General features: G+C 44.2%; 1 protein-coding gene across 1 annotated transcript; it reads left to right on the top strand.

Annotated features, from left to right (window-relative positions):
- Window positions 1-279: 279 nt before the first annotated feature.
- Window positions 280-12,394, top strand: APOBEC2 (apolipoprotein B mRNA editing enzyme catalytic subunit 2). Its single transcript, XM_017511756.2, has 3 exons — window positions 280-577; window positions 8,246-8,810; window positions 11,508-12,394. The coding sequence occupies exons 1-2, from the start codon at window positions 447-449 to the stop codon at window positions 8,787-8,789; spliced, it is 675 nt and encodes a 224-aa protein (XP_017367245.1). The 5' UTR covers window positions 280-446; the 3' UTR covers window positions 8,790-8,810; window positions 11,508-12,394.
- The last annotated feature ends 1,148 nt before the right edge of the window (window positions 12,395-13,542 follow it).

Raw genomic sequence — 13,542 nt, 5'->3', positions numbered from 1 at the left:
AGATGCCCACCCTGTGGCCCCTTCCACACTCTCCCCCTGTGGAGCTAGGGCAGTTGGGTGGGAAACAATGGGGAGAATACAAGGTGAGCTAAGAGGGAGAAGGAGAGGAGAGTTGGCCAAGCCCTACCCACCTGCCAGCTTCCTGTCTTTGCCTACTGATAAATAGGGGATACTAATGGCCAGATTTTCCATTCCCCCACCGCAGCACCCGCCGTCACTCAATTAAAAAAAGATAGAGGGAGAGAGCCGGGGGAGGGGCAGGAGGCCTTGGCTATAAAGCCCGTGGCTAAGTGGGGAAAGCACGAAACCTGGCCTGCCGGGTCCTTTTCCCGACATCCTCAGCCAGATTTAGCTGCTGACAGCTGCTTGGGACTCTGCCGCCAGGGCCTGGCTCAGATCTGCCTGCCTGTCCTCTCTCTCAGTGACTCCTGAGCCACAGCCCCTCCATGGCCCAGAAGGAAGAGGCTGCTGCAGCCGCTGAGGCTACCTCCCAGAATGGGGAGGATCTGGAGAACCTGGACGACCCTGAGAAGCTGAAGGAGCTGATTGAGCTGCCACCCTTCGAGATCGTCACAGGGTAAGCCTCAGATGGGGCCTGGGTTCCGCTCCCTAGAAGAGTGCAGGCTTGGGGTAGGCTGTGGAAATTCAGGATGGTTGTATTAGGCATCAGGGCCAACTGCAACCCTGCAGCAGTGAGAGTGCACCAGTGGGCACGGCAGGGGTTGTCGGAGACCCAGCAGCAAATTCTCATGGCTTCTCAGGGTGACACGTTGGGCTCTCTCATCAGGGAGAGGTAGGAGGGGCTCCCTGGAGGCAAGGCCCCAGAATAAAACTGCCCTTCAGGCCTCTTGGTATGGGGACAGCCACCTGCCTCTCTGGGCAGAGACTTAGACCCAGGGAGTCTGGTGAGGACAGAGAATGAGGCTGGCACATCTAAGTATGGCTCTAGTCAAAGCACCCCTTCCCTTCAACTTCTCTCTCTGTTCCTGAGTTGGTATCTCCACTATCCATAGGCCTGTGGCCCTTTCTTTAGAGATCTTCCCTAGAGTAGAAGCTCCCAAGACAGGAAAGATAGATCTATCCTTTCCCAAGACTGAGAGAGAAGCAGCTTTTTTCTTATCAAATCTTTTCTGAGTCTCCTCAGGCGCTGTCCTACAGAGAAACAGAAATTACAGTGCAGGTAATGCAGACCAGGAGCTTATAGACACAGGAGCTCTTCCAACATGCTCAGGCATTGCCTGGAGGAACTGGGACCCAAAGAAAAGGGTCTACAGACTGCAAGGAGGGGGCTGTGTACAGAGTACCTCTGTCTTATCCAGATGACACCATCTCCAAGAATAAAACTAAGTAGTCTTCTGTCTCTTCCCTTTCTATTCCTGCAGTGCAAGAACCTGCTAGATCCTAAGCAAAGAATAAAAAGAGAATATATGAGGCCACATTTCCTCCCTGAACCAAACGTTTCCTTCATGGGGTCTCCAGGAATGCCCACAGGCAGAGCAGGTGGGAGACTAAAAGAAGTTTCAGGAAGAACAGAGGCATGATGCTTTCAAGGGGGAAAGGAAGCCCTGAGTGGCAATTTGGACTTGATATTTTAAGTTTGGCATGTGATTTTCTAGTCAGCCACAGTTTTAGCATTTATAACATAAGAGGCTATACTAGTGAAGTCCATTTCAGCTCAGATATGTTCTGATTTCTAAGAGAACCTAAGGGAAAATGCATCCTATTTCCTGAGGCAAGAGTAGCCCCTGAACTTCCATTTGCCCATGCCCACCCAACTAACCCCACCCTCATCCTAGGATTAAGGGAGCAGCTGGGCACAGATTAATATAGACACAGGGAAAGCCTAGGGCAACCTGGCCAGGAGAGTCCTCAATTCCAGTGGCTTCTCCAAGGAAGGAGAGCCTTTTTCTAACACCTAAGCATGCTGGTACACGCTATCCCTAGTCATACACACGTGCGTGTACACAGACGCCACTCTGTGTGGCATTCCAACACAGTGGCAGGGTAGGTCAATAACAGACTATGTTTGTTGAGCTAAACATGCCTTGGGGGTCCCAGAGCAATGGATCCTGAAGGGTTAAGTCCACTGATATAACTTACATTGGTCCAGGGCTTTATAATCACAACACAGTTTCATGAACATGAGCCCAGTCAACACTCAGCACAAAGGGAGGAGAGGGAGACAGTATCCTTTCTACTGGTCTCTTATTCATTCTGGGTCCCAGGTTTCCCAGAGCTCCACATTATTTCCATCTGGGAGGTAGTGAGGGTCAGAGGCTTCCTAGGACCCAAGAGTCAGAAAAAAGGAGGCACAGAAGGGGCAGCGTTCTGAGCATTCTGAGAGCAGTTCAGGTGGGAGGTAGAGCCCTTAGTGTTTCCTGGCCACAAGTAACAGCTGTGGAGAGCTATCTCCTGAGCCACTCTGGGTAAACAGATGGCTTAAAATAGCCCAGAGGTGCAACTGGGCCTGTGCAGGGACAAGGTGAGGGAATAGCTTTCCTCTCCTTCCCTCTCCAGATGCATTCCCCCAGGACTCCCTCCTGGAGTCAAGGGGATCAGCAAAGCAGCTCCTTTTCTAGCCTGGTCTCTAGAGGGAAGATCTTTAGTGCTCCTTATATTTGGGCCAAAAATTAGCAGAAGAGCAGGTGGCTTTTCAGGAAACAGTCCAACATGAGGAGAGGGTAGCTGGTAGAAAGGAGAGATGCCCAGCTAATAGTGATTCTGGTTGAATAGAGCATTCAGGATAGAAAGTGGAACTGAGCCCATTAACAAAATAACATGGTAGAATGTTCTGGAAAAGGGTCTAAGACTGCTGTAGTGTGTTGAAGCCAGCCCCTGTTGGTTCACGAGTCTATCGGAATAGACTCTGCATGTCACCTCAGGAGCTTGAAATCTCTGTAATGGGAGTACTTACCTTATGGAAATCAGCAAACTTTAGAAATCAGGGATTTTTCCTTCTGTCAGAGAGCTAAGTGTTGCACTTACCAGCACACCACTGAAAAACAGAAACCTCTCAAAGTGAGAGGAAGAGCGATGAAAAAGGGATCAGGCTTGTTAATGCTTAAGATGGAGCTCTGAAGGATACAATGTGAGGCCTGGAAAAGGCATCACACGTATCATAACATCAATTTACTTTTTGCGGGGGAGGGAGAGATGGGGTCTTGCTTCTTGCTCTGTTGCCCAGGATGGAGTGCAGTGGTGCAATCACAGCTCACTGCAGTCTCAACCTCCCAGGTTCAGGTGATCCTCCTGCCTCAGCCTCCCGAATAGCTAAGACTACAGGTGCATGCCACCACACCCAGCTAAGTTTTGTATTTTTTATAGAGATGGGGTCTCACTGTGTTGCCCAGGCTGGTCTCAAACTCCTGGCTTCAAGCAATCCTCCTGCCTCAGCCTCCCAAAGTGCTGGGACTACAGGCATGAGCCACTGTGCCCAGCCTATACTAGCTTTGAGTGTCTGTTGTTGTCCAAAACCTGAGAAGTTGGATTACTCACTCTTTCAAGTGAGGAAACTAAACCTCAGATAGATTAAGTCATATGGCCAAAGCTTGTAGATGGAGTAGGATGTGAACCCCAGGACTGTCTGACTCCAAATCATCACACTGTATCCAAAAACCAGAGAGGATTCTTTTTATGTTTACTGAATAGGAGTTGTTATTTACGCCCGTTTCCCCCATTAGTATTTAACCTCCATGAGGACAGCACTTTGTCTTTTTCACTGCTTTATCCTTAGCACCTAGCTCCTGATGGGTACGCCATAAATATCTGTTGAATAAATGAAAGACCTAATGAATAAGAACCTCTTGTGTGGTTCTTAGGCTCTCTGTCAGACATTAGGATAGGGAGTGAACTGGGGGTTTCTTGAGGACAGCGGCTCAGGATGTATGAAGATCCAGTGGCACTAGGCTTAGGTAGGAATTCCCCTGGCTCATGCCTGCTTTTGGATACAGCATGTTTTAGGGGAGCTGTGGGGCACCAGGGCTGGTTGTCTACCCAGCTCTCCAACCCAGTGAGAAGTGACTATGGGCTCTGCCTGGCAGCACCCTTGATGTGTGTTTGGCTTTGTCTCTAGTTATGTTGTGTATGTTTTTGCAGAAAGCAGAACCTCCTATCCAAGGGATTATTACGGAACAAAGATAAATGGCATACAGAGCGATTCTTCTTCCGATCACTTGTTTAGCAACAGTAGTTTACTCTGGCCATGTAAGGAACACAGAGAGGCAGTGTCCAGAGGAGAAGGGTGAGATAAGTATTGAGGGGACTTCGACACCAGTTAACGCCAGCCACAGCCCTTTACCCTCACCCTGGCCTCTGCAGCATGCTGGGCGGTGTGCCATGAAGAAGAGAAGACAGCCCACTGACTGGCCAATCTGACTTCCACAGAGGATTGCGGGCATGTCAAAGCTCAGGTGTCAAGACCATGCCTCCCAGGGAAAACAGGCAAGTTCAGGGCCTGCCTGGGGCAGAATCCTATCCAGTCCCACAATCTGGAACTTCCTTCTCAGATCTAGGGAGGCAGGCTGCTAGAACCCTCTACTCCTGCTCTTACTCCTCTTTCTGATTATGCCCACTCCTTGATAACCACTTTGAAAAGTGGTCTGAGAAAGCAGAAGGCCAAGGAAACCAGCAATCCTCTCTCTTTCACACCGGTCACCCAGAGGTCTAGTGAGGGAAAGCTGAAACGAGTCAACACATAATTACCTGTGAGTAGATTTTTCCACTCACGGATTATTTTGGAGCAAATGTTTAATCTCAGCCCAGCTTCAACTGCCCTCTGGGTTGCTTCCTTTCACAGTATAGATTTATGCTTAGAAAATTCAAACATTCTGAACATGAAACTGAGAAAAATATGATTACATTTACTCACATCCCTTCTCCCCTCATCCAGCAGACTATCTTCCCAGTTTTATTCTAGATATTTGGACCCTCTGTTTCCTGCCAAGTGAACTGAAATGCCCAGTAGCCTGGGTCTAAGCAGATGAAGTGTAGCTGGCCTTGTTGGCAGAAAGTATGAGGAAATGGTGCTTAACAAGGTGCTGAGGCTGGGGACAGGGAAGAGAAATCAGGCTGTAGGTTTCTATGCATGAAAAAGTGACTGGATCAGGGAAAGAAATCTACTACCAGCATCAGAGTCGCTCCTGACCACCATTCACACACACACACACACACACACACACACACACACCACTTAACCAGTAAAATATTTTCTAGGTTAAATGTAAAGGGCTATAGTAAAATATGGTACTTGGGCATATCACGCTACTTTAAAAAAAAGAAGAAATGCTGGTGCCTATATTTAACAGGTTAGGTGTCATTATTTCCTTCCTTCCACTAGTGGGCATAATAATGTTATTTTGTGAGTCTACAGAATTGCCTGAGATGGCCACATTGTCTAGCTCCCTGGAGAAATTCCAGACCTCTACTACCTCTGTTCTGGTTTTCCCCCAGGACTTAGCTGTTTCAGTCTGTGAGAGGCCTAAAGAATCTCATTTGACCTTTTTGCTCCTTGCAGAAGACCAAGAAACCCATTCAGAAATCAAGCAAGTTTAGTCTCTAAGCAAGCCCAAAGGAACGACTAGGAACCAAACCTTCCCTGCCTTTCCTTTGCTCCTTGAAAGCACTTCTTTTCCTAAGGCACCTAGTCCAAAGGCCCTGCGGAGGGACACAGTAGATTCTAGGGCTGCTGGCCAAAGGGGTCGGAAATGGGTATTTATAGAGAGATGACCTTTCTTCCTCTCCCTTGGGTTTCAGGTTTCTCTGGGTCTTCTCCTCTTGACTAGGGAAGAGGAGGGGAAAATGTCAGAGCTTAAGAAGGGCAGAGAGAAACAGCCACCACACAACCATCCAGGCAAATATGCAATTGCATGCTGGGCCAAATTCACACTGGCCTAAATTCATACTTTCAAATGAGTTATACTGAGCAAAGGTGGAGCAATGCTTTTGGGAGCTCCAGAAAGAAAGAAGGGACCACATGGCAGCTACTCCTTAAGCCTCCAAGCTATTTGAGTAGCCATGAATACTTCCAGGGGTTCCACCTGATCATCCATCATGGAGGCCCTGGATTAGACTTGGGGAAGGGTGCAAAAGGCCTCGAAGAACATGTTTGGGCAGGAAAGGTAAGCTCTATGCTTCTCAAAAGCAAAAGTGAAGGGACCATTTAGCAACTGGTAAGGTTCAGGAGTGGTCTGGTGGGGTGAGTGTCATTAGGGCGCACTCACTGTAAGTGAATGCCAAACAGGGATTGAGAAGAGGAACAGGGAACATTAGGTAATCCATCCTCCTAAAATGTTAAGTAAACAATAAACACCTCCAACTAGGGACAGAGGGGCTTAGAGAGCTAAGTATAGTACCTGAAGGAATCCTGGGGCTGGGTCCTCAAACACATCCATCTCCATAGTGGAAAATGAACCTGACAGCAAGAGACATGGAAACTTGGGTGGATACATTTTGAAGATGGGCGGGGGAGAGGGAATCCTGCAGGGAAATAAGTCAAGTTTACTCATATCTTTGGCATCTGCTGCTCATCCCTAAGCAGCCAAGGCCCTGGGATACCAGGGATTCCCCTGCAGCCCAGGGAGTCTGGTGACTTCTTTGGGGAAAGAGAAGTGGCGGAGACAGGCAATAGTAGAATTAATAGTGCCACAGGTATCCCTTGGGACACCCAGAGAGATTACATTTTTAAAAAGAAAAATATTTAGTCTTTCTAGCTGGTACTCATCTCCTCCTCTCCTTCTGACCTTCTTCATCTCTCCTATTAAAATTTCATCTTCCTTGGCCTTCAAACTTGCACAAATCTTGCCTATTTCAGAAAAACACACACATACAAAAAAAAGCAAAAACTATCTTCAACTCTGATGTTCTCTCTGGGCCCTCTCTTTTTTCTTCTCCTTATTATCAAAATTTTCAGAATTCCTGGTCTTTTCCTGCTGTTTTCATTTCCTAACCATCCATCTCCTCCTCAAAGTCACCCACATAGTTCATCGCCAAGTCTAGAGTCCTAAGACACCTACTAGGCTTGTTCAATTTCAGGGTTTTCCTCAGCTTCACACCATCTGCCTACTGCTACCACAGTAATCCTTCATGGACACCACTTTTATTGTTTTTCTTCTCAAGAACCTGTGACAATTCTCTACTGCCTCCGGAATCAAGGCTAAACTTTCAAGAACCTTGTACTGTACCTATCCAATTTTAGTAGTCTTATAATGTTCTCAGCTGTTTTATTTACATCTTCTTTTTCTGCAATCTATCTGCTAAATTATAAGCATCTGGAGGGCAGAGACCAAGTCTTTTAAGATTTTGAAGTGACTCAGTACTGAATACAGGCTTAATTATCCCAAGATACCCTTGAGTAGTCTGGGCTCACAGATAATAATTCTTAGACACTTACCATGTGACAATCCCTTCACCTGAAAGTAAATATAGACTTGAGAAATAGTCACTAGCAGAGCATGGTATTGCAAGTTTTAGGCCATTTCATGCCAAGATGCCATTTACATGAGTTATAAGGAAGAGAAAAGAGAGCATGAAATGCTCTGCAAAATCTTTGTCTTGCTCTGTCATGAGAAATTTTTTATGCTTGCTACTTACCTGGCCACTTATTGGAATCATCCAGAGAGCTTTTTAAAAATACTGATGCTTGTTCATATCCTTCGCCCACTTTTGAATCAGGTTGAACAATGAGAACATGTGGACTCAGGGAGAGGAGCATCACACATTGGGGACAGTTGAGGGGCATAGGGGAGGGACAGCAGGGGGTGGGGAGGGATAACACGGGGAGAAATGCTGGATATAGTATGCACCTAAAGTTAAAAAAAAAAATGCTGATGCTTGGACTACCTCTCCACGTTCTGATTTCAGGGGTTTGGCATGAGGCCCAAGCACCGAAATTCTTAAGAGTCTTCTATGTGATTCTAAGGCAGGTTAAAGATTCCACTGATTTAGAAATGTAGAGTTGTGTTCTGCTGGAAGAGTGATGGTGGAGACAATGTTTGGAGACCCTTCCTAATAGGGTGATCAGCATGCACACCTTAATCCAAATTCTCCACTCCTTCAGATAAACCCTTTCGGATTTTTTCATGCTTTTTTTTTTTTTTTTTTTTTGCCACTGATGTTACCACAGGCAAAGCCTGTTTACAGTAAGAATGAATGGATCTCTGAAATACTGTTCTGGAAGGGCTACCTACTCTAGGCTGGTTCTAGAAACAGGAACTTATCATTCTTTCCTTTTGTCTCCTTGTACCTACAGAGAACGGCTGCCTGCCAACTTCTTTAAGTTCCAGTTCCGGAATGTAGAGTACAGTTCCGGGAGGAACAAGACCTTCCTCTGCTATGTGGTTGAGGCACAGGGCAAGGGGGGCCAAGTGCAGGCAACTCGGGGATACCTAGAGGATGAGCATGCGGCTGCCCATGCAGAGGAAGCCTTCTTCAACACTATCCTGCCAGCCTTCGACCCAGCCCTGCGGTACAATGTCACCTGGTATGTGTCCTCCAGCCCCTGTGCAGCCTGCGCTGACCGCATTACCAAAACCCTTAGCAAGACCAAGAACCTGCGTCTGCTCATTCTGGTGGGGCGACTCTTCATGTGGGAGGAGCCGGAGATCCAGGCTGCTTTGAAGAAGCTGAAGGAAGCCGGCTGTAAACTGCGCATCATGAAGCCCCAGGACTTCGAGTACATCTGGCAGAATTTTGTGGAGCAAGAAGAGGGTGAATCCAAGGCCTTTCAGCCCTGGGAGGACATTCAGGAGAACTTCCTCTACTATGAGGAGAAGTTGGCAGACATTCTGAAGTAGGGCAACTGGGCTCGGCTTCACGTGAGTTTTCCCAGTGCCATGGCACCATCACTTTATGTTAAGTAGAAGGTGTGAGGTCAGGTAGAATGAGTGATACATCTGATTTTCCTTTGGAGAGGTTTCATTTCTCTGCTTTTGACTCGTTACAAAAAGTTTAGAATATCATGTTTCTTTCATCCGAATCCCTCTCCCTAAACTTTTCCCTCTCTCATTTTCGTATCAAAGTAACTTTCCCCTAACTTAAAATACTCAAGATTGACAGGGATCCTAAAACTTTCATGAGACAAGATGACCTTCTGTAGTAAGATTTAGATGGCACAAGGACTTGCTACTGAACCACGGCAGAGAAGATAACGATATCCTCTGAGAATGCCCCTTTGTACATGTCAGGGATTACTAACTCTAGATGCCTTTTAGATGCCCTGCTCCCATATCCATTGGCAATCTTACCATTCCATTTTTCTCTAATAAATATTTTTCAGTTCTTCAGGGCCAATTTCTTCACTTTTGGTAATTTTGAAATTCTGCAAATGGACTGATATTTAACTTTTTTTTTTGAGACAGAGTCTCGCTCTGTCTCCAGGCTGGAGTGCTGTGGCTTGATGCCGGCTCACTGCAACCTCTGACTCCCTGGTTCAAGCGATTCTCCTACATAAGCCTCCCAAGTAGCTGAGATTACAGGCAGGTGCCACCATGCCCAGCTAATTTTTGTATTTTTAGTAGAGATGGGGTTTCACCATGTTGGCCAGGATGGTCTTGATCTCCTGACCTCATGATCTGCCTGCCTCAGCGTCCCGAAGTGCTGGGATTACAGGTGTGAGTCACCGCGCCAGGCGGTATTTAACTTTTTTTTAGCCAGGCATGCTTTCGTGTTTTCAAACAGATGGCTACACTTTGAAGGAGACCAATAATTGCTATGTGAATGTATAATACAAGAGCATTTTCCTTATGAGAAGACTGCAGCAGAATTCATGAGGGATGCCAAATGCAGGAATGAGTATGATATAGCAACAAGCTAGTCCATGCAGGAATATTTAAAGGGTTAAAAAGACGTTTGTAAATCAGGCAGCAGCTCAGAAGTAACCTCTTACAGATAGCAAGAGGTGATAGGAGAACTGGAAGTAAAGATTAGCTATTTAAGCAAATAATTAGGACACAATTAAGGCCAATTTGGCCTCTTGCTGAGGGTAAATTAAACTCTTAGAGAAATAGGCCAATTACCCTCAGGAAAGAGGGCTAAAGGATCCTTTACTATCTTTTTTTGCATTTAGTCTGATCGGAGTTTGCACCTACCAAAATGCTATGACTAAGCCCCCTTTGCAAGGCCCCAGTTACTGATCAAAATCTTCCAGTAATAGAGAAGGGGTCTTCACGACACTCTTACCCAGCTTTAATTCTGTAACAATTCACATATTACTAATACATGAAAACAACATGCTTCCATGAGGATACTTTTGGTCTTTCTCACTCTAACACCCTTAACAGAAGATGTCGTTTCATAGACACGTTTAGGAAATATCAATATTCCAGGGCTTGATGTTGGCAGGTGTTTTCTATTAGACAGGCACACCGGGACCTGATCATTCTCAAGCAGAGCATTTGCCAACCCATTAAGACACAACTTTCAGATTAAAAAAAAAAAAAAAAAAAAGACACGACTTTCACCGTTTCTCAGAAAAAGCAGGACCCAGCCACTGAATTCGGAGAGCCTATGGCAGGGTATACTATTGGTACTCCGCTCACATAAAATAAGACACTGACACTCGGTAGTGGTAAACAGTATGAAAACAGATTTCTGAGGGTTCCTTCTGAAAATATAAAATTTAACTTTTAGAATTCCTTGAAGATTTTGTTAGTGTATGTACTATCATTATAATTATAAACCCAACACAAACTCTGCAGACTAACTGGCAGCTTCATTTTAACTGCAGTATACTTTCCTTTTAAACATCGTTCAGAGTCAATGGCCTAGCTGCCTAACTAGCAAGTCCTTGGGACTTTTTTTTCCCCAGTGATTTTTTTTTCATTAAAATTAAGCATTTCAAAGAAGATGTAAAAGATTTTTAATTTTGAATTGAGGGTTATATCTATACTAATCTAAACAGAAGTAAAAGAAATAAATCACTGTTTGAGGAAAAATAAAATATCAGTCAGATTATTTTTAAATATTAGTAGACATCTTCAATTTTAATCCTTCTTCCATCAAATGTAACTGCATTTTCTGGACCCATTAACATGCTTCCCTGTCTATTTGAATTGCTCATGTTTCCGAAGGGAAAGGTTAAAGATATAACAATTTAAAAAAACAAAAACAAAACTGGTATGAGATGGTGTTGTAATCTAAAAGCCCAAAAGAACAACAACCCTTATCTCGAGAAATGAGCATTTATTAAATGTCTTATTTTACATATTTCTTACTTCATCTTTTATTTATTTTTTTTAAAAAGCAACAGAACAGTATTTAATCCTGTATCTAGTCAAAAGAACAGAGTTAAAGTAGGGGCCTTTTTCTGTGTAAACCACATCAAAACATGAATGAGAGATTGGGTTCTTGTCAATCTACTCAATCCCGGGTAAATCAGAAACCAAAGGAAACTATGAGAAATTCAGGGACTTGTTGGGAAGGACACACAGAAACCTTAGTTCAAAAAGAAACTAGCCATTGTTGGGGGCTAGCAGGGCTCTCAGTAACACATTTTCTTTTTTTGTTTAACCAAGGTCTTCCTGCTGCCATCCAGAGACAGCAGTGACATGTATAGCCATCTGGGACATGCCTGCCTAATACCATTTGGAGCTGGACAACATTCGACACCAACCAATCATCCTGGACAAGGCCCTTAGAGGACTTGAAATATACTTCTCATGCTGTAGTTCATTTAAGCTGTGCCTCTCTCTCTAATGCTGCTCTTGGGAAGGAGGAAAGTGACCTGCAAGGAGAGAAACGCAACCATACATGGGCACCAGTCAACTATGAGACTGAAGGTCCTAACTGCTCACCCAAGGGGGCTGCTTAACGCAAACAGCCTCAGACCCAAGGTTTAGATTTCTGAAATGTGCATTTTGAGTATTTTTTTTAAAAAAGAAAAACAACATTAATAAAAGTGGTGTGTTTTTCCCGTGGCCAGATTAAGAAACTGGAATATTTGGAAGTTACCACAGACAACTGAGCCGGTCCCAGACACAGGGACGCCCCAGGCTATGAACCAAGCCATGACATTACGAAGTGGGAGGGAAGGTTAAACCAGGACTTGGCTAGACAATACAGAATAACTCTCCCATACATCCTTCTTGCCACAGTCAAATGAGGGCCTCTTTCTTTCTCTGAATCAAGTAATACAGTAGAAGGTGGAACAAAAAAGCATGAGAAATCCAAGGTAGCCACATCCCAAATACCAATTAATAAGCAATTAGATTCTTGATTAGCAAGGAGCAGGTAAAAAGTAGGAGTTTGATGTTCAGATACACAATCATTTAAAAGAATTCAACATATGGTGTTTGATGGTAATGGCAGGATGATGTCAAGTCTCATTTTTTAAAGGATTGTTTGAGTCCTATGTGGAAGCAAAAAATCACAGGTAAATTTCTGGGTGTTTGCCAAACTCTAACTAGGTTTCCAGGAATAATGTGTTCACTCTGATTACCAGGACATGCCTTCCTTCCCCAGGCTTCAAGTGTGATAAGTCATCGGAATTTGACCCAAGACTACTATCTGCAAATAACAAAGTGCTTTATCACATTCCTGCCAAGTCCCAGAATTCTACTTACAGCCAATCCTGGATGAGACTAGGTTTTGTTTGAAGAATGAAGGCTCATACTCCACGGAAAAAAAAAAAAAAAAAAAAAAAAAAAAAAAAAAAAAAAAAAAAAAAAAAAAAAAAAAAAAAAAAAAAAAACCATAATCTCTTTAAAAGTAAGGAAGTCTAGAAAATCCATGTTTTGACTTGTGTTAAGATTTACAGATGGTACCCAATTTACAATGGTTTGTCTTGCAAGTTTTTGACTTTGCAATGGTGTAACAGCCATACACATTCAGTACACTCTTCAACTGAATTCAAGATGGGGTTACCCAGGCATAGCCCTAACATAAGTTGAGGAGCATCTGTAATTGCACAGTTAAGCAAAATACTGTAAGTTTCTTTAAGTTTCTATTTATCCCCCACTCTCATTTTTAATTTTGTGTATTTAGACAATCTCTTCTTCCTTTTTCCCTTAATTTTATGTGGACAAAAGCAATGCTTCAAGAAAAGCCTCAATCTAAAAGTTTGATAATGAACTTGACCCTCCACTGCCCCTACCCCAACAACATCAAGAACTTGTCTGTTCTGCCTAGAAATACAAAAGTGAAATACTTTTTTTTAAACTGTTGCCTCTTATCAGGCTGATATGAGATAAAAACACAAGTCTAAAGTACAAAGATTATATTTAACCAGTACTTTCCTGGTGTTTAAACAAGCCCCTTCTAAAATACAGTTGTTCTTTTATACTTGGGAAAGCAGCAAGTCCTGTGACAGGCCCAAAGTGACTCTGGGGAGAAAATCAATAGCAAGCCTGGCTGTTTTAACTCTCAACACCACAGTAAGGGGAAAAAAAGAAAATGTCTAGTTTCCCCAATAGCTCTGATACTGAACCACTGGCTAATCCATGAACTTTATTTTCCCACCAAGAACACAATAGATGACTGGTCTTTGTAGCTTCAGAAGTAAAGGGGACTATTTAGATCCCAGTTGGCTACACATCCAAATCTTCTATGAAG

Source organism: Cebus imitator, unplaced genomic scaffold (genome assembly GCF_001604975.1).
Source record: "Cebus imitator isolate Cc_AM_T3 unplaced genomic scaffold, Cebus_imitator-1.0 Scaffold451, whole genome shotgun sequence".
Taxonomy (NCBI): domain Eukaryota; kingdom Metazoa; phylum Chordata; class Mammalia; order Primates; family Cebidae; genus Cebus; species Cebus imitator.
This window is presented reverse-complemented; position numbering and strand designations above follow the sequence as displayed.

Excerpts from the sequence above, each read along its gene's own strand:
- APOBEC2 (XM_017511756.2), top strand. The coding sequence starts at position 447 with ATGGCCCAGAAGGAAGAGGCTGCTGCAGCCGCTGAGGCTACCTCCCAG. Across the intron at positions 578-8,245 it reads CCCTTCGAGATCGTCACAGG|AGAACGGCTGCCTGCCAACT; the intron begins GTAAGCCTCAGA and ends TTGTACCTACAG.